This window comes from Mirounga leonina, unplaced genomic scaffold (genome assembly GCF_011800145.1).
Source record: "Mirounga leonina isolate KUSES-001 unplaced genomic scaffold, KU_Mleo_1.0 Mir_53, whole genome shotgun sequence".
NCBI classification, from domain to species: Eukaryota; Metazoa; Chordata; class Mammalia; order Carnivora; family Phocidae; genus Mirounga; species Mirounga leonina.
This window is the reverse complement of record NW_023270807.1, coordinates 3244482-3268972: the sequence shown is the minus strand read 5'-3', so window position 1 is coordinate 3268972 and position 24491 is coordinate 3244482. Positions and strand designations below refer to the sequence as shown.

The following is a 24491-nucleotide window of genomic DNA, read 5'->3' as shown; positions in this document are numbered from 1 at the left end:
GATCCACTGTGGCCTCCGTGGCATTCGTCGTAATCGTAACTAATCAGTACTGTCCTCCATGAAATGTCCGCCGCCACCACTGGACAAATGACTCGGTGGGGGTGAGGGCAGTATCTCGGTCACAGCCGAGCGCCCGGCACTGAGCCTGGCCCACGATAAGTGCTCAATAAATACTTGGTGAACGAATGAACCAGAGATCTTTGTCTCTTGTTGGTTCAGGAGGCAATGGGAGGAATGAGGTTTGAAGACCCGGAAGGTGGAATGGAGGAAGGAACAGTAGGGGAGTCATGCTTGAAATCAGGTCCACTGTGAGGTGTCTGGGACGCGTGGTCTCTGTTTGGTTGGACACAATCCATCCTGGACGGTGTTTGGCTTTGCACTATTCATTGCTCTCTGAGGCAGGGCCTATGGGCGTCACGCTCGTGTGGCCCTCCAGCTCCCATGGGTGGTGGTAAAGGGCTTTTAATTAAGAACCAGAGCACACAAACCGAATTCGGGGACCTCTTCTCTCACCAAGAATTTGCACCAAATTTCCACCGTAAAGCAGGCCCCGCCCTGCCTCAGCCTTCACGGCTCCCGCTGACACTGTAGAAAAGCCAGACCCTCTACCCTTTGGAATTGCCCTTCCTTCCTGATCTTGAAAGCTCAGCTCTTACCCCACCTCTTCAAGGAGGTGTTCCGGAGTGAACTCCAGACCCGCTTACCTCAGTACCCCAGTAACTACCCTCTCGACCCCACAACCCTGGTGGCCCCCCCACTGCACACACGCCCCCAGGCTTTGTGACGACCTCAGCGTCCTTGGGTACACTCCGGCGAGCCAGTGGAGAGTAACGAGGACTGGGAGGCGGAGCTGGGTTTGAATCAAGCGCCGACCCTTACAGGCCATGTGACCTTGAGCAGGTGAATGCGTGTCTCTGAGCTTCCTCATCATTAAGATGGGAGAGCAACACCCACCTACCAGGGCGAGCGGGAGGATTTAACGAGACACTGGAGGCATGGGTGCTCCCTGACATCCTTCAGGATTGCTCACCTGTCACCATCTCTGAGTGTCCTCCTTGACCCCATTGCCAGCCACGCACCACCTGCTTCTCCTGGCCTCATTTTCCTTTAAGAGCTTATGTATCTCTCAGTGCACTTGTTTGTCATCTGTCTGCCTATCATCTGTCCACAGGAACAGGGACTTCGACGACTCTGTTCATTGCTGAATCCCAAGTACCTAGAATAGTACCCTGCTAGAGTGACGGGCCAGCGGCCAGGAGTGAGGGCTCTCAGCAGAAGCCACGGTTATCACTGTGCATCTCTGTCCTCTTTGTTTGCAGCTGATAGGTTGGCCCATTCGCCTTCGGGCCTGGGGCCAGCCCAGCTCAACGACCTGCCAAAGTGCGGGGAATAGGTCAGCGTCCCGCCTGGGGTCCTGTGTGCGCTGCTCCAGGCCGAGGAGGCCGTGCACCCCAGAGGGCATCTCAACAAGCTGCCTTTCCAGGGCAGAGGCCACTGGCACTCTGCCCTTTTGGTGTAAACATCCAACACCAGGACGCATGAATCACCCCGGGAGCCCCACAACCCTTGTCAGGGCCAAAGGAAGCCAGAGAAGACTAGTTGGACTACCTGCCATGGCAGAAGTTTGGGCTCTGATCCCAGTTCTGCTTCGTGTTTTCTGTGTGACCCTACGTAAGTCACACTGTCTCTCTGGGTACTTCAGTTTTCTATTTTGTGTCTTTAACAAAGACTGATAGAGCATTAATTTCTTGCCAAAAATTGTTCTAAGAGCTTTACATACATGTAACTCATTTCGTCCTCTTAAGAACCCTATGAGATGAGTTAATAATACCCTCCACTTTTCGTATCACAAACCTGAGGCACAGAGAGGCAAAGTGACTTGCCCAAGGTCACACAGCTAGTAAGCGGCAGGGCCACGATTCAAGCCCAGGCAGTCTCAAGTGTGGTCTGCGCTGGTAACCACTATGCTCAGCTGCTCTGCACAGCGCCCCTGGGGGCCCAGCCTTTGTCTTTTAGGAATCTGAATTTCTCCTGATGGTGCCGCCATTATTTGGCCACACATTTATCTTCCTAAAGGTTCCATTTAGCTTCCCTAAACAAGACTCTTCCTTCCCATCCTTCTCCACATCTAATCATGGGTTCCCCCCTTAATTCTAGAAGGAAACAGTCAGTGGTCTGTTGGAAAACTGGCACCAGGGGGATGGGGAGTCCCAGTGCATAGCGCTTAGTGACTTCCGTGATGTAAACACTTCCACCATGGCCAAATTCAAGCTACCGAGTTGATGTCACTGAACATGGAGTTGAGAAGAGAGGCACAATGTCAGCTGTCAAGAGCCACAGTGAGTGGGCTCCGGGCTGTCAGCCCGATCAGAGAGGTGGCAACAGGGATCCGTGGGATACTGGGTACAAACCACCGGCGGGTCCTCTGGGCCCCGGGGCTGTGCTTCTCCCTGCCTCACAGGCCCCCCCGGATCTCCACTCGCTCACCCTTCTGGGAGGCCGCCCCTCCTCCCCACCGGGGCAGGATCTGGCTTTGGCGGCCTGCAGAGTGCACCCAGGCCCCCGCTGGGCAGCACAGGACAGGTGGGACCAGGAGCGTGGCCATGACTGACCGTCCTGGTTAGAGCAGGCTTTCCTCCTCGATGCTCCCCGCCCCTGTGAGCTCCCTTTTGCCTCCAGGAAAAAGTTTAGACTTCTTAGCCTGTTGGGCAAGATTTGCCCCCAACCAGGCACTGCCTTCCTTTCTTGCTAATCGGATCCTCCACGGCGTCGATGCCCAAGTGACCTCCATTCTAACTATCTCACAAACATGCCTTACTCATCCCTGGTACCACACCTTTGCATGAGCTGTTGCCCGTCTGGAATGCCATTACTCTGCTTTTCCAAGGATGGGGAGGACCCTCATGCCTCAAGGCCTGGCTCAGGAGCACTTCCTGGGGCTGGCTGTGCCCGGCCACTCCTACCCAAGTGCCCTCTTCCTCCTCTGACTCCCAGAGGACACAGCAGGCCCTCAGACTTGAACTGTCAGTTAACATTCAAACGAAACAAAACTGATTTTCTTGAGGATGTGAGTGTCTTATCTTTCTCTGTCCTCTGAACCTACTTAGCAATGTGTCATAAAGCCTTAATCCATACGACCAAATTTTAGGATGAAGCACCTAGCAAGACATTAAAGATGCACGGACAAATGTCACTCAAGAAACTCATACCCTAGTGAAGGAGGCAGAGCAAAAAAGGAAATGACAACTGTCACCTGCGGGTGGGAATGTAAATTGATACAAGCTTTTAGGAGAGCTGTTTTAACAATATGTTATCACAATGGTGACAATGTGCACCTCATTTATCCTGAGAATTCCATAGCTATCAATTTAGTCAACATAAAACAGACAATGGGGCACACCCTCATCACTGTTGTTCGTCATCCATATCAATAAAGAGATCTTTCCAGCATCGTGAGAAGAAAGGAAAAGGAAAAAAAAAAAAAGCCTGGATGGATTGTTCCAGATTTGCAGAGTGGGTGTGCATTATTCCCATATGTGATTTTTACTTGTGCTATGTATGTATCTGTAAAAATATCAAACCGGAGCAGTCTGCAACTTCCTTTTTCACTCAAGATTGCTGGTGGGATCTTGCCTATGTTGATTCAGGCTCGCTCGAGACTTCTCAACCTCAGCACTGGCGACACTTGGGGCCTGATAATTCTTTGGCGGGGGCTGTCCTGTGTTTCATAGCAGCTGCCCTGGCCTCTACCCCCTAGATGCTCACCCCTCGCCCCCAAGTTGTGACAACCAAAAATGCCTCCAGACATTGCCACTTGTCTTTGGGACACAAACAGAACCGGGGAGTGGGGGGAGGAAGGCAGAGTCCTTCTATGTCATGTGTCCTCACTGCTTGGTAGGATTTTGTTGTAGGAATGAGCTTCAGCAATCTTCCTATCCTCCTATTGATGGACTTTGAGATTTGCTCCAGTTTTTTTTCTTTTCTTTTCAAGGTTTTTTATTTTTAAGCGTTCTCTACCCCCGGTGTGGAGCTCGAACTCACAACCCTGAGATCGAGAGTCGCACGCATCACCGATGGAGCCAGGCAGGAGCCCCCAGTGTTTTTCTGCTGTTACAAATAATGCTGAGTGAAAAGTTCCCTGTATTGATTTCCTTGAGCCCAGTGGAAAAGTTTCTCCAGAATAATTATCTAGAAGTAGAACGTGGTGTCTTAAGGTGCTTATGACGGCTTCTAACGTATGGAAGTTTTACAGTTTCTGCGTTGTCCAATTCGTTAGCCTTTTCCTTTCGGGTTTCTGGGTTTTGTGACATGCTTCAAAAGTCCTTCTCCATTTAAATCTTTGCTTTATCTGGAAGTGATCGTGGCTAAAGGAGGAAAGTCACCATCCAGTGCCTCAACACCATTTACTGACACAGAAAGACGGAATAATCTGCATTCATTTTTATAGAAGTTATGTATTTTTTACAGATTTAGAAAATCTAGAGGTTAAACCACCCTGTCAACAGCTATTATTTCTGGGGAGTGGGATAATGGATGTTACCTAGCTACCTTGAAAAATTTTTCCAACAATAAACACGTTTTGTGTCATGGAAGAATAATAGTAGTTAGAAAAAATAATGCGGTCAGTGCTTTGACGCCGGTAAGCTTGGCGCGGGTTACAGAAACACCTGCAGTGGGGGCGCCTGGGTGGCTCAGTTGGTTAAGCGTCTGCCTTCGGCTCAGGTCATGATCCCAGGGTTCTGGGATCGAGCCCCGCATCGGGCTCCCTGCTCGGCGGGGAGTCTGCTTCTCCCTCTGCCTGCCGCTACCCCTGCTCATGCGGTCTCTGTCTCTCTCAAATAAATTCTTAAAAAAAAAAGTACAAAACACAGAACTCCTGCAGTAGGCACCTGAGTGGAGGCTGGGGAGAGGCTCGGTGCGGTGGGGTGTTTCTAGCTGGGGAGCGGGTGGGGCTTGTCAGTGGCAGAACAGCCTCCGGATGGGAACACTCCTCACCACAAGCATTTGTCAGCGGCCATTATCAGATAGTCACGGCCTCTGTCATTGGACAGAGCCGTGGGGGTGAGTTTTCGGGACAGGGCCCTGACCATCAGCTGTGTCATCCCTGAGCAATGGCCAAGGGGAAATGGGTCCTTGGGTAATGGCGCGGGTGATGACTTTACACCTCCCAACCAGGAGCAGATGACTACATTTGCAGTCCTGCAAGGGAAGCCAGCTTATCAGGTCAAGGACACCCAAGCCTAGGACTCCCGTGACAAAATCCCACCGTCTGTCAGCTGGGTGCCAGGGAGGTGGACCAAAGATACCCCTGGCCCAGAAATGGCCCCCAGCAATGAGCACTCAGAGGTTCTGTCCTCTGAGTGCCGGGGAAATGGTACAGTCATTGTTTGTGACTATCTTCCCCATTAAGAATGTCAACTCCAAGAGGTAGGAATCTTTTATTTTTTTCTCCATGTTCCCAACGCCTGACACATAGAAGATACCCAACAGGTGTGCATGGAATGGTTGAATGAGGGCGCAAGATATAATGACTTCCAATTTCCCCTTCTTTTTCCCTGATATTTTCATTTTAAAGTGGCAGATGGATGGGGAAACAGTAGGAATGATCTGGATCATGGCCATCAGCCACCTTCAATAATCTTTTGATTCTTGTTCCAAGTCATTAAATTGCTGTGCATCCAACTCAAATGACACAGCAAGATGCAGCCAAGAGAATCAGAATCCAATTGTCCTGACGCTTGTCTCTTCTTAAACTGGAAACTTCCACATAGCACCGATTCTTTGGGCAGATAGTCGGTCCATATTTGGGTTCTTTCCTTAGATGGCCTTTGCTTTTAAAGATTGTCGATTATAAAAACAGGAAGCAGAGGACAAGATGATGTGCGAGTGATTAAAAGAGGACAGTCATTCACTGACTCAGTCACTAAAGGTTGGCTGCCCACTGTGTGCCGGGTACCAGGCCAGGTGTTGGGACACAGTTGTGATCAAGATAGTCTGTGCCCTCGAGAACATACAGTCCTGAACGGACATTTATTGAGCATTTAATGTATGCCAAGGGCTGTACACGCCTCAGCTCATATAATCCCCACAACAACCCTATGAGGTAGATTCAGAAAGATGAAATAATTTGCTCAAGATTGGACCTCTGGGAGTCGGAGGGGCTAGGACGTGGACCCACGCAGAGTGTTTCCAGGGTCTGTGTCCTTAACCTTTGTGTTTTTTCTCTTGAGCAGGTGATACAAACCCCAGGCAATGACAAAACAGTGATGACAAAGCACAGATGGGGCCACCACCGATCAGTGCAGACGAGAACAAGAGCACACAGAAGGGACCCCCCATCCAAGCTTGGGGCAGCCAGGGAAGGTTCAGAGAGGGAGTGATAGAGATCCGTAGCCTGGAGGAGCGAGAAGGCGGCCGGGGGTTCTGCACAGAAGAGGGAAGGCTGAATGAAGCCCATGGTGGCTTTCGACATGCAGAGCACGGCCCTAGAGAGTGAGAAGCACTGAAAGGGGGCAAAGGTAGTTGCTGCAGCCCCTCCTCAGCCCCACTTCCCTCCTGAGGGCTGGGGGTGCATCTCCACCCCGGGTGAGCAAGAAGGCCAGGGAGAGGGGGCTGGGACCTGGGCGAGGCCCCAGCGTGCACTTGAGTGGGGGGAGGCACCACGTGCCCAGCTGTGGCTGCCGTGGACACTGGTGTCCTTTTCACGTCTCTCCTCTTTGGTCCAAAACAGCCAGCAAGTCCTTAGGGGAACTAGGCAGACTGAATACATTTTTTCTTGATTTTCTTTCAAAAACCCAAGAGAGGCGTGTCTAATGTCAATGCTGTAAAACTCTGTGCAACTAGGAGTCCTTCAGTGTCGATTCCAGGACGGTCTGTGGATTCCAGCTCAGTTGTTATGAGACTCTGGATGAGAACCTGAGACATGACTTGTAGAGCATACAGTAGGGGTTCAATAAAATAACTGCTTTTTAGGAGGGAAGGAGGGAAAAAGGGGACGGAGGGGGGAGAAGAGGAAATCCGATCTGTCCTTCAATGTGGAGGTTTCACTCCACAGCCCCCGAGCCATTTCTGTCTATGTCAGCAGTTCTCAGAGGGTGAACTTGGGAAGTCGTGGAGTCACATATGGTCGTTGCCATGACTGGGGCTTTCTGGTATGTCGCATGCAGGAGGCATCATGCAGAGTGAGAATCTCAACAAGAATTGCTTCATGTAACAAAATACATCCTGCTGGACATTTATGTAGGTGGAAAAACCTATTTGTTGTTATCTGAGCCTAGAGTGTAACTTGATTTTATGTATAAAACACAGGTTGGTTTTTATTTTGTTTTGTTTGTGTATATACTTAAAATTTCCAGGATCACAACTGAGTAAATAAAAAAAGATTACACTTGTTTCATTTGAAATTTTACGGAGTTGTTCACCAATTTCAGAAAGTCACATGACTGACGGCAGTCCATCATGGTTTTTGAGCTGCCAAGACAAGGTGACGCAGTGGTCACATTCAAGATGATTCTATGTTTAGGTGCAAGCATCTAACTGCTCCATTATGTCTTTTATGTACTTATGCTTGAGCATTTCCATATTGATATGTATCTTTTTTCTTCATCTCTCATTTACATTAGATCATTGCATCTCCTTTGAAATCGTGTGTGTCTATGTACGTTATCTATGAATTTCACTTCAGGATCCTAAAGTGGATGTTTCGAAATGTTAGTTATGCAAAAGCCTGTTGGATCTGATAGAGTTGAGACCTTTATCAGAGTTCTTTGTCAAGGGGCTAGGCTACCTTTTTTTTTGCACCCCCACCCCCAGTGACGTTCAAAAGGTGGTGGTGGATATAGATTTTCTTCACTGCAAAACTGGATTTAAGATTATTTCCTCCCTTAACTTCTTAGTAAAGCACATTCTCTAAACCAAATGAATCAAGAAGGTTTGCAGTACAACAGTGTCCCTCGAGCTGTGCATACTCAGACCACAGCCTCTGGCCTCAATAATGGGAGTTTTCCAGAAACTGCACTGGAGGTAGGCCCTGGGCTATCTCCTCCTGACAGCTCTCCTCCCACATGGTTTTAGAGGTTCACACGATAGGAAGGACACTCCCACACTCACTCTGATAGAAGAGCCTCAACACCCAAGGTCAGCTCAAGTGAGATACAAAACTAAGCAGTGTCTCGAGTGTCCCCAACATACAGGGCACATAGAGGTTTGTTACTTCATTTAATCTTTACAATCACTTGACAGCTAAAAACTACCCCAGCGTCACATGCCTGACAAAAACCTGAGTCAGGATTTGAACCTGGGATTTATGGTTTCAAAACCCAGTATTCTTTCCATGGTAACCCATCACGTGCCTAAGAAAATGGTGCGGTCGTGCCCCAGTTTAATTACTAAATGTTCTGGCTGTGGCAATGGACCAAACGCTTCTGAACAAAGAATAATTTTATTCACTTGACACCCACTTCCTTTTTCTTTTTTTCGGAAAAATGTAAGAGCCTCAATCCAGTATCAAGCATACTTTTCTTCTGAACTAACATCTTCCTTTTCTCCGAAGAAGATATACTCCAGTCCTCAAAAAGGCCTTTCCTACGTCTTTAAGTGAGAACAAGTTAGTAGGTGTTAACCTTCAATTATTTTTTCAAGAAAAGAGTCTTTGTTATTCTGCAAGACTAGAGGTGTCTCAGGTTTATTATTAAAAAAACCCCAAAAACACATTTTTTAAGAAGTAAGCTCTAGGCCCAATGTGGGGCTTGAACTCATGACCCCAAGTTAATAGAGTCACCTGCTCTACTGACCAAGCCAGTGGGACACCCTGAGGTGTCTCAGCTTTAGATCAATGGTTCTCAGCCAGGGGTGACTTTGCACCAGGAGACGTTTGGCAATGTCTGGAGACATCTTTGGCTGTCAGAGTTGGGTGAAGGGAGTATGTACGCCACTGTCATCTTGCTGCTTAACCACCTACAACATACAGGTCAGCCTTCACATGTAACAATCCAACTCAAGATGTCAAGCGTGCCAAAAGTTGAAAAATCCGGCTTCAGATCCATAAAATATATTCTTCTATTGGGGAAGAAACTGCCAGGCCCTCCCAGCTTGGGGGAGAATCCTGCTACAGAGGAGTGGTGGTGTTCTGCTTGTCAGAGGCCCAACAGCTGAGTGCGCCTCCTTTCTAGCAAGTGTTTTTCTGTCTTGGAAAGTTGGGCTCTGACCCTGGCCAAACTGAAATTGGGGAATGGTTCCCCATTTCACGCAGACAAAAAAAAAATCTTTATAAAATTTTTTTTTTTAAGTTTTCTGATTACAAAAGAAATCATTGTTTTATGACAAAACACAACTGCACAAAGTTAGAGCCTCCTATAATCCCACTACCCAGAGATGGTTGCTGAGTTTGGTGTGTGTTCCTTTAGGTTCTTCCTAGCCATATCTTTCTATTAGTGAGGATGGTATACTACACTTTGCCATGTACTTTCTCTCCCTCCTAATATATCTTGCACATGTATCCATGCCTGGATATATGGTATTCCACTGTAAGATAACCATGTTATTTAGTCAAGTCCTCAATGACAGAAATGTGGGTTACTTCCAGTATTTTGCTATTATAAAGTGCGCCTGGGTGGCTCAGTTGGTTAAGCAACCAACTCTTGATTTTGGCTCAGGTCATGATCTCAGGGTCGTGGGATCGAGCCCTGCATCTGGTTCTGGGCTCAGTGCGGAGTCTGCTCGTCCCTCTCCCTCTGCTCCTCCCCCTGTTCTCTCTCAAATAAGCAAAATCTTAAAAACAAAAACAAAAAAACAAGACCCTGAAAAGCCTTTTACCTTTTCATCGTGAACTTGTGATGCCTCTAAGTCCTGAGAAGTGTAAATGCTAAGTTTAAAGTATACGTATATTAAAATGTATCTGTATTATAAGTAAAAAAAAAAAGGTCTTCATTTGCATATTTGTTGGGCAAGTCCTCGTAGTTATCAGATTGTACAGAAAAGTGAAAGTTGTCACACAAAAACATTCACTAATGAATAGACTACTTACAACATTAGTCCCTCCTTGCTTCATAAGTTATCTGAACCCAGAGTGTCTATCCTACCCATTCTAGTCTTCTGTTAGTCTCTAACTGTATTATAAGCATATGATCAATGACACAAATACAGTGCAGGTTAAAATTGCAGTAACTGCAAATCTTGAAAAGATGGTAGATTTGATAAACTTGGTAAATAATGCTAGAAAACTGCTTAGCTCTCAAAAATGTGGATCTGGCAGACTCAGACCAGACAACAATAAAAAGGGAGAGGTGATAAAGTAATCACCAATAGACACTTATAAAAAAGAACAATGTGAATATCAAAAGAATGAGGCCCTTAGGAAAACTGAGGAAGACCTCAAATATTTTTGCAATAAGTTCCCCCATGATTATGCTACAAAAATCAAAACAGGAAGGATATTGCAGTCTGAGACGCGGTGTCACTTGAGAAACACTTCATCTGTTCTTTGTTCATTACAAAACTGTGTCTGAAATTATGAATATGCTTTTATAATTTTGTTCCGTTTTCATGACAGTCCCAATCAGACTTCCTCTCTCCTCTAATCCCCACCACATACTATGCAATTCTGGTCCCCATTTTAAGTGGATTCACTTTAGGTGAGCTTTTTCTGGTGTCCGTTCTCCTTGAGCTAATAAGCAGGGCCTGCACTCAGAAGCCCAGGAGGAAGGTTAGGTCATGGCATTCATGCCTGGTATGTGAAGGCAAAATATTTCCTACAGCCGTCTGATCCTTACGGGGGTTGATACACCACATGTGACAACTGGGTCCCTTTTCTTTTACCCTCTTATGAAGTTGATGAGGACAGGATGAAGGAAAGTGTCTGTGCTTAGTTTGCCTTCTGCCATTATTCCCAGCTGCCAGCCTGGGCCCAGACACCACAGGACAAAACGCCCAGCTGCACACTCTCGATAGCCTCAGAGGCGGGGCCTCACAATCCACCCTGGGACACTGTTAGCATTCCTAGGCCACTGAGAAAGGAAGCACACCAACACGGGCCCTGAAAGCAGCCATGAGATCTTGTGGCCCTTTAATTCTGTGGTGCAGTTCAGTAGTTTTGAAGAATATTGTCAAGGGCCGTAAGATAAGAGAGTCATAAGACACATTTGCTTCAGAGTCTATAAACATTGTACATATGTATGTATTCATACAATCTTCTCTCTGGCAATTTTCAAATAAAAATATACTTTGTACAGATAGTCTTAGAATGTCAAAGCTGAAAAGTAGCCAAGCAACTATCTAAACAAACTTCATCTTACACATGAGGAAACTGAAGTCCCGGACCAGGGGTCGGCAAACTTTTTCTGTAAAGGGCCAGAGAGTAAATAGTTTCAATTTTGTAAGCCATACGGTCTCTGCTGCAACTATTCAACTGTCACTGTAGCACAAAAGCGGCCAGAGACAATACGTAAACAAGCGTGTGGTTGTGTTCCGATAACACTTTATTTATAGACATTGAAATTTGAATTTTACATTATTTTTCACACTACAAAAATACCGTCCTTTTGATTTCTGCCATTTAAAAATGTAAAAACCATTTTTAGCGGGCTATACAGAAACAGATGGTAGACTGGATCTGGCTCTTGGGCCCCGGTTTGCTGACCCCTGTCCTAGGCCACTCTGACACCCAAGTGTAGTAACACTCTGCCTGCTCCGTTATACCTTATTTGCTATTTGCTCTACCCATCTACATCAAAGACTCAGATCTGCTTCACCATAAAGTGTACAATCTGTTAAAGTGTTTTCTAAATTTTAGGAGTAAATATTAAGATCTATCAGAAACATATGCCAGGCCACAACTGAAAGAACATCTATATAATGCCATATTGTGCACTAAATAAAAAACAATCAACATAAAAATAAAATAAATTTGGGAAACTCACTAAATTTGAAAAATAGGCTTTATTTTAACCAGTGGTATTGTATGACATCCTATATGGCATAACTGATTACAGCCAAGTTCATGAATACAAATAAAATAGCAGTTTCCCTCATTCTCTCTTTTGCTTTCTGTTCAGAGAAATCAGGAGATGGGAGCATGATGCTCAGAAACCAAGGAGCTCTTCCACGGGCTCCAGCTGATTCCAGGCTCCCGGAACATTCAGCCTCCTAATGCATATACAATCCCATGTGCAAAGACCTTTATGAAAAAATATTCAGAGCAGTATTTCTGTAGGAAATCACACTAGCATTTACAACCAAACATGGCTGATAAAATTCATCTTGCTGTGGATCGTGAGGATCTGAACTGCATATAAAGGAGATGAGGCCTTTGCGTTCATTTTCCTTTAAAGTGGGGGGGAATCCCAGGTGAGGCGCAATCACAGTCAGCCTGCCTCCTTTCTTCTTGCTCCAGTTGACTCAGGGGTCCTACCTCATCCCTCTGGAGCACAAGTACCACTGCACTGGGACAGAGAAATGGATATGCCTTGTCCCAAATACAAGATTTTGTCACACACCTACGAGTGGAAGTGGCTTTACACTTTCTTATTTCACAAGAGGTTTAAATACATGGGCCCTTATGTGGCACGAGACGTTTGCAATTCAGAACATTACAAAAACAACTCTTCTCCACCCCTGAGGATATTTCATCTTTATAAAGTTGAAAATACAAAATATCAGAATAATGTGCCCTTTCTCCCCATCAAAAGGAATCACATTCTCAAAGGATTCCTGCAATATACAAAATTCTGAAACAAAATTTCTCTCTCCCCAAACCAAGACCAAGAAGTCAATGTTAAGCTGCCAAGAAAACCTTTTCCAAAGAAGGGTGGAAAAGACACCTCATTACTTTTTTTAATAACCATGTTTAGACAAAGATAGCAAAAGGAGTTTCTGGCCTCATGACCTTTTATTGTTCACTTTGATTTTCAGCATTTCTTAGCACTGGCTATTGAGAGTGAAGAGAACAACTGTTTTTCAAAGTCTGAGATATTCCCAGGAAAAGCCCTGATCTTTCCCGTGATGGCTCCCCAAAAATAGTTTGTCGAAAACCAGATGGCAAGAATGAAAATGCTATACACCCATCTGTTCCATTTCTTCATAGTTTTCACATCAAAAGCACCTGGAGTATCAATTGTGTTCAACACAAAATAGCACTGGGGCTGGAGAGAGGATGACGTCACCTGCCCGTGGCATCAGCCGAGGTGCCGTGGGCTCTGAACTACCCAAGGAGTCTTCACTGGCAAACCTGCCTGGCACCAGGGCCTCCCGAAGAGAACAGACAAGCAGCTGTGCATGCTCAAATAGCAAGACGTGCAAAACACATCGTCACTCTGCTGGGAATAAAGAGCACACAGGAAGTACACTGACAGCAAGAACCGGCTTCTGCCTGCTGGGGCTACTACGCAAGAAACCTTCGCACTGGAGGTGGGGGGGAGCGGGGGGGGAGCACACACACGCATGTGCACACATGCACACACGCCAGCGCCAAGGGCTCCCTGGTTACTTCCGGTTCGTCAGCGGCCGGCGACGGCCTGACTGCTTGCCTGGCTCAGCACGCCATCTCCCGCGCTGTCTCAACTATCTACACTTTCTTCTCTCCTCTTAAGGCACAAGCATATTTACAGTTTCGGACATACCTGCTGAGTTCTGAGAATCATACTAAGCAAATCAATCGCAGACCAGTGCACAGAAGCCAGTTGGTCCTTTTTGGCCGCACGCCGTCGCTAAGGGACGGCTTCCGAAGCAGCCAGAAGGTGCGCGCCCTCTCTCTGTGCCACTACAAGATGTAGGTGGGTCTACACCCCCCCACCTCAAGGCAGGGCTGTGGGAAAGGCCAAAATGGCAAAAGCATGACTGGGATCTGGGCCGTTTAAAGTTTTTTCTTTTGCACGTAACAAACCCTGACAAGATGGTAGCTCTTGCCTGCCTGGGCTGACTCTCACAACGAGCAAGCAGGGGCTGCCCCGCAGCTTCTGTGACTCCACGTAAAGTCACTGTGATCATAGTTTCCCTCCCACAAAGACAGACACATGCACACGCACAGAAGCACACACATACACACATACACGCGCGCGCACACACGTACACACACCCCTTCCACCATGGAGGAAATCTCTGCAACAAGAGGCACTTGAATGATATTTGGAGAGTTCCCATGGAAAGGCCTTCCCCTCACAGTGAAGTGGGATCAACAAAACAGAAACCAGGTGCTCAGGATTCCATCTCTTCTTGGTCAAGGGGTGGTGGCACAAAGCTGATGACTTCATCGTAGGTCAGGCCTAAAAATCAGGAAAGAAAGGTAGGATGTGAGAGTTCAGACTACGCTCTTCGCTGGTACGTACTCTAACTTCTAAGCTCAAGGTCCTTCCCTCCTGTCCAGGCTAGTGGTCTGATGGACTACTTCAAATAACCGCCTCACTGCTTAGGTGTGATATCCTAATGGAGTATGTGATTACACAGAAGTTCAAGGATACACAAAAAAGAACTATTTTTACTTACTTGTTTCATTCAGCAGTGCCTCCTTTTTAAAGCTCTCTGGAAAAGGTGCTCAGGAATAACAGAGCACTTCTACAAGCTATAGCAACAGATAATTCTGGCTTTAGGGATCTACCTAGAGTTCTGAATGTATGTTTTATGGAAAGAATTTGAAATTGGACATAAAGGAGACATAGGTTCCACTTCTGGCTGTGTCCCTAACTAGGTCTAAGGTAAGAGACAAGAATAAACTATCAATTGTAAAACTGTAATTCTAGAGTTCTATCGATTGTAAAACTATAAAAATACCTTATTCCCTACTTATCTCAGACAGATGTTGTAAATGCACATTCTGAGAACCTCGAGGCTCTATACAGATGTAAGGGGCTGTGTGTAAAATCAGACCAGACATAAGTACCTCAAAGGTCCAGAGAGTGTCCTCATCTACAACAGACAGTTTCCATGAGAAGAACATACCCATTCTGCATCAGAGACACTAGTTACCAGTTTTAACAAGTTGGTTGTAACCAGAAATTCTATTTTCCCCACAGCTTTTGGTTAGTGGCTCACCTAAGGAAGATTTTTAAATCTAAGTCCTCACACTAGATGTTAATCCTGCTCTTATGACTTACTTTTCCATTCATCTATAAGGAGGTCCCTGCTTTCAAAGGACTGATCGTAAGGATCAGCCACTGGTTCATCATCAGGATCATGGTACTGAGCAAAATAGGCATGTGCGAGGGCTTGGGCTGCCGTAATTCTCTTGTCTGAGTCCAATACAAGCATCTTCTCCAGCAAGTCGACAGCTATCAGTCCCACAGATTGGAAGGAAAAAAAGAGTTTTTAACAAGTTAGCAAAAAATTAGGCCTTATTAAGCAAACACACGGTTTTGAGTCTTCATACTGAACAAAGAATTCTTCCCCCATGTGTCTGCTCTAGGAAACATTATCCCTTTTTTTCTTTATGTGTGTGTGTGTGTGTGTGGATGTGTTTTATATTAAGAATACATTACTAAAGAGGAATTTTAAAAAATAACTGAGACTCTGAACAAGCTTTTGTGGAACATCAATGTCAAAGTGCTACCATGTAGTCAAACTGTGTCAAAAGGAAAGCCTAGGGGCACCTGGGTGGCTCAGTCAGTTGGGCATCTGCCTTCGGCTCAGGTCATGGTCCTGGGGTCCTGGGATCGAGCTGGTGTGTGGGCTCCCTGCTCGGCGGGAAGCCTGCTTCTCCCTCTCCCCCTCCCCCCACTCATGCGTGCACATGTGCTCTCTCTCTCTCAAATAAATGGATAAAATCTTTAAAAAAAAAAAAAAAAAAAGGAAGCCTATAACCAAAGTAACCTAGAAAAGGTAAGCAGGGGGGGTTTTAAATTTTTTTTTTTGTCAGGGGAGGGGGGTGGGAGGATGGGTTAGCCTGGTGGTGGGTATTGAGGAGGGCACATTCTGCATGGAGCACTGGGTGTTATGCACAAACAATGAATCATGGAACACTACATCTAAAACTAATGATGTAATGTATGGGGATTAACATAAGAATAAAAAAATAAAATAAAATAAAAAATAAAACCTAAAAAAAGAAATTTTTTTTTGTCTCCCTACGCTGTTTATTTACTAACATAAAGCAATGAATATTCATCAAAAGGATCTTCCAACAATGAACAAATTGAGGGTTTTACATGGTGTGTGGGCAAGACATGGTATTTGGATAAAAGAAACACAATTTTCGCTATGAAAAATTTCAATATACAAAACAATAGTACAGTGAATAGTCATATGCTCACCACCCATATCCAACAATTAACATTATTTATTTCTCTATCTATCTAACTGTGTTTTTTGCTGGACCATTTTAAAATAAAATGATAGACACTTTACCCCAAAATATTTCAGCATAAAGACATCTTTCTATATAATCACAAAACCATTATGTCTGACAACTAAATAATTCTCAAATATCATCTAAGATCCAGTTTATGTTAAAATTTCTCCAACTGTCCCAAAGTTGTCTTTTATAACTGGTTTGTTCAAACCAGGATCCAATTAAGGGTCACACACTGCATCTGATTGGGTTTCCTAGGGTGAAAAGTACTATGTCCTAATAACCAATACCTTGATGAGGAATAAGATCAGGGATAAGGAAAAGATTCCTCTAAGATCTTGACAGATAGAAATACACACACTATGTCAAAGGGCAATTCAAGTCTTAATTCATGTTTGAGAATAATAGTCAAACGTGAAGTTCGTGACTGACAAAACAGAGCTGTCATTATTTACATCGTTGGTGTGTTCCTACTCAGTTAATATGCTGGGCACAAGTTCGTGGTCAGTAACACCATGTTCTGTCTGCAAGAAGAAACTCTTTGTATGACATCACTGTTTGGCAGTGAGCTGTTAGGCATGTTTAAATTCTGAGAACTGCAGTGCTGAACACCAGATGGCCCAAAGCCTCCATTCAACTCACTGGCAGTCTGTATTGCTAAGTGGTATCCAGTTCTTTTGAATGTTTAAATGTCATGACTCCAGAGAAGGATGAATATGACCTAATTAAGCTGCTGGGACACACACATGCCCCACCCCCCCAGAAAAATGAGTTAACAAATCTGTTGGAGTTGGTTAACAGGAAGTCAAACAGTGAGCACTGCCAGGTCTGAAACATGAACTGATATGATGAAAATACATTCAGCACAGAGTGACAGACAAGAAAGCTACCAGCATACAGCATAATTTCCCAACATCCTAGAGTATTTACAACTCAAACAGAGCTTGTCACAGATCCTTGAACTAGATAATACAGTTCAAATAAATCCTACAAAGCCAATGGGAGCATACATACAGGGGCAGATGCAAACCTAAACCAACTGCATAAAATTCTGTATATACCCCTGATGAGTTTGTGGACTCATTTTTGGATGTGAGTGGCCCAGCTGAGATCAGGCCTACTTACAATCTCCAAGGCTGACACAGACTCACCCAGGACTGCCCAACATCTCGAAGAATGTGAGCATCTCTGCTCTTGTAAGAATTATCGCAGTAACACTGAAATCACTCTCAATGATCACTATGGATGAAGTACGTAAAAAGGGAAAACCACTTAGCTTTCACTACAACTTCTGAAGAGGGCATCATGACTATCAGCTCTCAAAGGATAAAACTAAACCTGAAACACAGATGCTGGGACCAAGCAGAGGGATGACCCACTGAGAGATTTTAGAACATGCCAATATAACACAATCTTCAGGAAAGTGAGAAGCTTGATTATACTATTATCATAGCATGGACTCCCTCCCTTTCTCATAGGGAGGCCTGGTCTGATTCTTCCTTGTCTTCTGTTAAATGGCCTGGTCTACTGCACAATCCTCGAATCGGGGAAGAAGGGTCTCAGGCAATGCCACTTCTAGGGGCCAACCAAAGCATATATTAGCCCCCAAATTTAAGGAATAAATCAACTCCCTTCTTAGCCAAGGCAGTACATGTCCTGCAGCTACCACTGTCACATCCCTCTGCCAAGGATCCCAGAAGTGATGGTGGCGGGAAGGAATATGGAGCCATTCCTTAAAGTCTGAGGTGGCAAATGTGCCCCGCAAAGAAGACAGAATGGTTAAGTCCCTGGGGGGCAGAAGAAGAAGAGGAGAAAGGGAAAGTGCGTGAGGACGGCAGGACCTGTGGCACTGGGAAGCTACAGGCAGTGCAGGGCACACTGCACGGAGTTCCTGGGGGGGTCCTCTAAACCCCCATCGGCTCCAGTTGCTTCTGCCCTGGCTTGGGACACCACAAAACTGCAGCAGTTGTCAAGTCATAGGCTTTCCTCTGTACCTCCTTCTTCCTGTGCCCCTCGATCTTTTCTCCCAACATCCCCACTACTTCCTCTCCTTTCTTCACCATACAAGCCCATTTCTTCCACCAAATTCTAGGATCATATAAATATATATGCGTATCACATGATTAAAAAACCTGACAACACAAACATAGGTAATAAATAGCATTACTTACCACCTCCCAGGATTTAATTAATGGTACCCTATTTAATCAAAAGGAAAAACTCTTCTTTAATTCCCCAATTTATGTTATTAACAATTCAGTATTCATGAGGTGAGGATATGATCAACTTACCCAAGGGATTGGCGCCAATAAATACATTTGCAAAGTTCATTTTCGGCATCTGGGTCAAAGACTGAATGTAGTTTCTTGCCTGTAAAAATAAAAGGTTTACAAAATGGCTTTGTTCAATAATGTTACTGTTCCCAGAGAGTTCGGTCCTGCCAAGGAACAAGTGTTAACTGACAAAGTCTGCTAGTTGCAATGTTTATGATTGTCTTTGATATTCAATTAAAAAATTTCTCTCTTACTGCCATCCTAACTTCCTTATGTATAATCAGCACTTTTGTTTATTCTGGCTATCTCTCACAGTTACATTTCAAGTGAACGAGAATGCTAAGCAATTAAAAGTTCCCTTTTACTAGCTTTCCAATCGAAGGATCAAAAGGATCATTAAAAAAAAAAATGAGGCCAAGATATCTAAGAAGTTCCCCTTTCTGAGACAGCCTTCCTAGAAAGCTAAAATTAGCATAGGAATTGGTACTCCTAAAGAAAGTCTAGGATCAGCAGTCTTCTGATGGTGCTGATCTCAGTAGGTACTCTTGGTTTGTAAAAAGGGTATCAATGTTAAACCTTGCTAACAAAGTAATCTTGGTAATAAGAAAGTAAACATAAGCTTAGTATATTATTCTAAAAGTCCTGAACACATTTTAAAAAATACTAAAGCAACTTAATAAGAGTGACAAAGAATAGTGGATTTTAAGTTACGTGGCCTATGCAGAAATATTTCCCCTACCACTTAGAAGCTATGTCTTCTTACGCAAGTCTCAACCAACGTATCAGTGACCTCATCTGCAAAATATTAGTATTAGGTATTAGTATTTGGCTTGCCTGTATGTCATACGGTTATTGTGATATTCAAATAAGATAAAGCTCACGTAAAAGCTTCAAACTAAAATTCTGACACAAACAACATTTATATTACTAGTATAGTTGTTTTAAGTTTGGTCCCTATGGTGGAACAGGCTTGAGTTTGAATCTTGACTTTATCACTTTGGGCAAGTTACTTATTCTCTTTAACGTTTGAGTTCCTCTTCTATAAAATGAGATTTACAACGCCTACCTCAGAGCTTCAGTGAGGATCTGAGATAACAAATCAATACTTCCTTAGCACAGTACTTGGTGCAGAGTGAGAACTCAACAAACATTAGCTGCTTTCCCCGTTGCCTTTAGAAAGTTTGCTCTCACTCCCTAAGGGTGTTTCAACTTCACAATTTCTGAACTCTACTCAAAGGCACTTAAGGTGCCAAACACTTTTAAGGACTGATAGCTCTACCAAGGCAAACCCAAAAACTGGTCCTGAGAATAATCATGTAAATACAAATGTACTCATAAATGTGTACTTCAGATATCAGGTATTAAACTGTGTCTATGGCCTTCCCTGTTTCAAAACATAAATCCCACTATCAGTCCATCTGAATAGTTGAAATAAAACTTCTTTGAATCTACCTTAACCACTTCCTTAAAATTCCTGTTTTAATACAGCTCAGCTCAACAGTAAAAGTGTGTGTGTGTGTGTGTGCACAAACAAGACTAGAAAAAGTTCTGATTACTAAGGCAACTTCACCTTCTTACTCACTCTATGTGCAGCAAGTAGGAGAGGTCAGCTTTGGTTGAGAATCTTTCCAATCTGAAAAGAAAGTTCTCGGAATTGAATATCCACATGTCTGTAATCCCTTCCTACTCGAGCATGTAGATAAAAGGATCAAGGGAAGACATAGGTAAGAGAGACCTGTCTCATGCAGAGAACAGTCATCCCTCTAATAAAATTAATAAAGGTAAATTTAAAAACTACCTGAATATAGCTGAAATAGAAACAACACTGCTGAGAAGGGCCTCTGTGATGCCAACCTGGCTCCCAAAAAGATTAAGGCACCCTGGAAAGAAGTGCCCCAACCATCTCTGATTATAAAACTAGTGTTAGATTAAGTAGTAAGAACCTAAACCTATATAAGTGTTCATATTTATTCCATATTCTTTGTATATTTTCTTTTAAATATAGTTATTTATTAGTGTTGGATATTTTATAGACTTGTTTTTTATCTTGAAGAATTCTCTTTTAGTCATTATAAAAAACTGATGAATAGGAAAGCATCCTAATGGCCCTCGGTTCAATACACTTCCAGCCCACAGTCATCAGATGCTAACATAACACAACAGCCTCTTGAGCACTAAATTCATAAAACCCAAATATGAAAGTATTATCATTTTCTAATTACAAGCCTATAAATTATATTCTCAATCCAAAGGACTGGATGACATTTGTCCCAAATGTCAGCATCCTGCAATAGCACAGAGGCGGTCATCACCTTAGTCACCCTCAAGGCCCATGCAAGCACTCAGTGACGTTAAAAACCGCGTTGGTTATACAGTGGCAACAAAATGAGAATGTGGCCTTCTGAATTGGATATCCCTATCCAGTCTGTTTGTTCTCACCTCATGGCTTGGCATCCTGTTAATGAGATAAGCTGGGGGGGTCCCCGTCAGACGCATAATCTGCTGAAGCTGGTTAATATCTTAGATGCCTAGTCAAGGGCATTGTTAAACATACAGTGCAAAAAAATAACTTTCAACTCAAGTTCTTAAGAAGGCCAAAAAAGCCACCCCCAAACGAACAAAAAAACCCACTCCCCACCCATTCCATCCCCCCCAGGCCAGAGCCCAAGGCTGCATGTGAAAGCACGCTTCTGTGGAATGGCATGAGGGTTATTAGGCATGCAGCCAGTAACTGGCCATGCAGAGAAGGAAAATTATTTTCCTTTAGTTTTAGCATCATCTTTAAGATTAAATATTTAGGCTCCCTGGAAAGAGACTGCCCCTTGATCCAGGATGCCAGCCAGAGAACTATTTTCAAGTACTGATGGCCAAAACCTGCTTGCTTGGGGAATAAATGGAGATGATTCAGAAAATTTTGATTCAGCTTTGGACAGAACAAAATTTTCAATATATTCATTCAAGGAAGAGGTTAAATTTTCATGGCCCAGGTTCTGGTAACTCTCCAAGGCACCACCCCTCCAAATGTAAGACATGGGTGGGTGTGTGAGCTGATAAGCAATAACAAGTTTCAAAGACATTAGTAGTGGTACATTTATAAAACATGCCACACACACACAGTGGTGATGAAGAAAGAGGAGACATGGGGCAAAGTTAGAAGCTAATGGCAAAGACAAAATAGGCTGCTAATGGTATTAGAGCATGCCACAGTGATTTCTTCCACAAGTCTCTAACAGGTGAACAGGCTGACTTCACTTAATTAACAGCTGGGAGGAAGTCTGCAAACGCTCTGCAATGATCTGACAAGGACGAAACTAGTAGGTCTTCCATATGTACAAGCACATATGGAAACAGTATTCCAAACTTCTCTCTTCGTGCTGCCCCATCAACTTTAACACAATTCCCCCTCCTCCAAAATGTTATATGAACTGGTTTATCATGTGTTCCTATTAAAGGAGCAGTGACGGGATTTTTAAAATCAACACAATTCAATAAAAATCTTTCTATATTCCCTTTCTTCTTAAACTATTAATTCCTTCCTTCGGTTGTAGCAGCATCTTCAATGAGCACCCTGGTCAGGCAATCACACTTCTCTGTGGCTTCCTTCAGTAATTTTTCACATTTACTCATCCTCTGAACTCAAATTCCCTCGTGGTCAGAGGACTACAAATATACGTTGAAGGCTGGCCGGCAGGAGAGAGCTGGGACCATGCACTCCATCCTGCCTTTCACACTCCTTAGGCCGAAAGACAGAGGCCAGCAAATTCAAAAGGTGGCATGAAGCCCTTTTACCATTCTCTCAACAAAGTTTAGATTTACCTTTAAACAAATTACATAACCAACAGTACTCTGCATGCCAAGAAATACAACAAAAGGGGCTCACTAAGTAAACCAGCAATAGCAGAATACCAGTCGGGTTTTAAAATCTTAGAATCCTGCCACCTCTCTCCTCTTTCTTGGGAACGATTCTTGGCCTGTGCATTTTCTATTTTTGTCTCCTGTAGCCAAATAGGTTATTATATCCCCTTCCTGTCAGGAGGCTAGGAAGAATATATTTCTAGAGAAAAATGGGAGTCAGTGAAAGGGCTTTTGCTTTCTTAATATGATTTATTTTGTTCTTTCACTGATTACTATAGGTACTGGGTCACTAACTAAAACAGTCCTCTCTCCTGAGCTGCCATGACCTATTTATCATCCCCTTTCTCACAGTACATCCCAACTTGTTCTCAATCAGCCCATTATTGCATTTTCTTACAACGCCCTACTATTTATTGATTGAATTTCTACATAAATGATCGAATCTGTATGTTAACTAACTAGAATTCAAATAAAATTTTGGGGAAAAGAAAAAAAATGATGGCATCACTACCTTACTACTTTTCAGGAGTAATGAAAATAGCTGTTGGCTTTCTTTTATTACATTCCCTCGCTAATGAATTTTTCTTTCAATTTTTAAAATCCTTAAACAATTTTACTCACCTGGCTTTGTTATTTACACACCATGTGTCCCACACATACCATGTGCTTTTTAAGATAAACTGGTACTTGGACAGTATTACTAACATCAAATTAATCTTGTCTACCATTTAAACCCTTATCCACTTGCCATAACCAGGTAGGGGGAAAAAAAAAACCCTCTCTTATTCCTATACTCGATACAATATTATTGGAGTACGTTCTATATTCTGGTAGTCCATTTTATCATGCCCAACTCTAGAGCTGTTTAAATGTATGATGTGCCCTATTTCACATAAGATAAAGAGATCTCATTATTAGGTTGGGCACTGATGTTGTTTCTTTCCTAAAAATAAATGATGGATTAATAGTAAGTAAATACTATATTACCCATGCTTTTTCTTTAGAAATTCTTGTGACTAACAGCACATACCTATAGGGCAGATGGCTGGGCGGGGGAGAGGGGACTGAGAAGGAGCTGCTAGTGGCCATATCCAGACAGGGAATGAATTTACTATCTTAGTTTCATTAGTACTATTGGTAAATAAACTGAACTTCCTCCCACCCCCACTCCCTTGCCTCCATGTTTTCGGTATTACCAGTCTTCCTAAGCACATGCATTTAAAACAAGAAAGCACCATCCTCTCTAAGCAGCATTCCTTATCTTCTTTGGTTCACTCTATCCAGCTTCTACATTTCATAAGGCAAAAGAAAATACTCCTTTGAGTTGACATGGTGGTCAGTACGCTGACAATGACTTTCAAAGTAGTGTGCAATCGCATGAGATTAAAGTTTAGAGATCATGTTATCAGAACATCTGAGATCTATGCTCAGCTCTGCCAAGTGACTCAGTGCATGACTCAGGCAAGTCACAGCTTTCTGTGCTTTTCCTTCTCATCTTAAATAAATAAATGAAACAAAATAATAGAGCCAGCACAGTTTCTTACATCCCTCAGAGGGGAAATTCATAAATACACTGGGCTTTGTGGTCTTTTAATGGAAATGTACCAGAAACATACCAGATGACAATATTCTTTATTTTATAAGGGAGATGATGAACCATTCAAACTCACCTGCTCAGGCCTGCCCCAAGCCACCCAGCAGTCCTTCCAACTGGGCAAAGGGACCCCTTCAGTCAGAATGCTGGGAGGAGAATTCAGGAAGGCACAACTGGAGCTTGGCTCCACAGCTCTTTTTCCCTTTTAGTCAACTGCCTGGCAGCAGACAGAGGGGAAAAGGGAGAAAGGCTGAGCTTTCATGATTTCTCTCTTGTCTCTGGCCCCAGAAAATGACCAACAGCAGGAAACTGGAGCCAAAGTAAGCCAGAGTCACATTCCCATGGCTTCTCTCTAGATCCCTGCTTAGAGGCAGGAAAGCATTAGCCCAAAGCTTTTTCTCAGGTTATTCAACTTGTAATTGCAAAGGCAGGCTGTGGGAGGAAGGATTTACAAGTCTACTCCAGTGGATGTGAGGTATCAGGACTGGTCTGGAGA

General features: G+C 43.9%; 1 protein-coding gene across 3 annotated transcripts in view; it reads right to left on the bottom strand.

Moving 5' to 3' along the window:
* Window positions 1-11456: 11456 nt before the first annotated feature.
* Window positions 11457-24491, bottom strand: part of MAPK14 (mitogen-activated protein kinase 14) — a 73926-nt gene continuing 60891 nt past the window's right edge. Inside the window, exons 9-12 of one of the 3 annotated variants that reach the window (XM_034991309.1) lie at window positions 20986-21065; window positions 18565-18643; window positions 15084-15257; window positions 11457-14255 (exon numbers count right to left, since the gene is read on the bottom strand). In XM_034991309.1, the coding sequence (XP_034847200.1) occupies window positions 14188-14255; window positions 15084-15257; window positions 18565-18643; window positions 20986-21065 (401 nt within the window). In that variant the 3' untranslated portion in view covers window positions 11457-14187. Of the gene's footprint in view, window positions 14256-15083; window positions 15258-18564; window positions 18644-20985; window positions 21066-24491 lie in introns of those variants that run through there. The other 2 variants (XM_034991308.1, XM_034991310.1) reach the window with 2 other exon arrangements.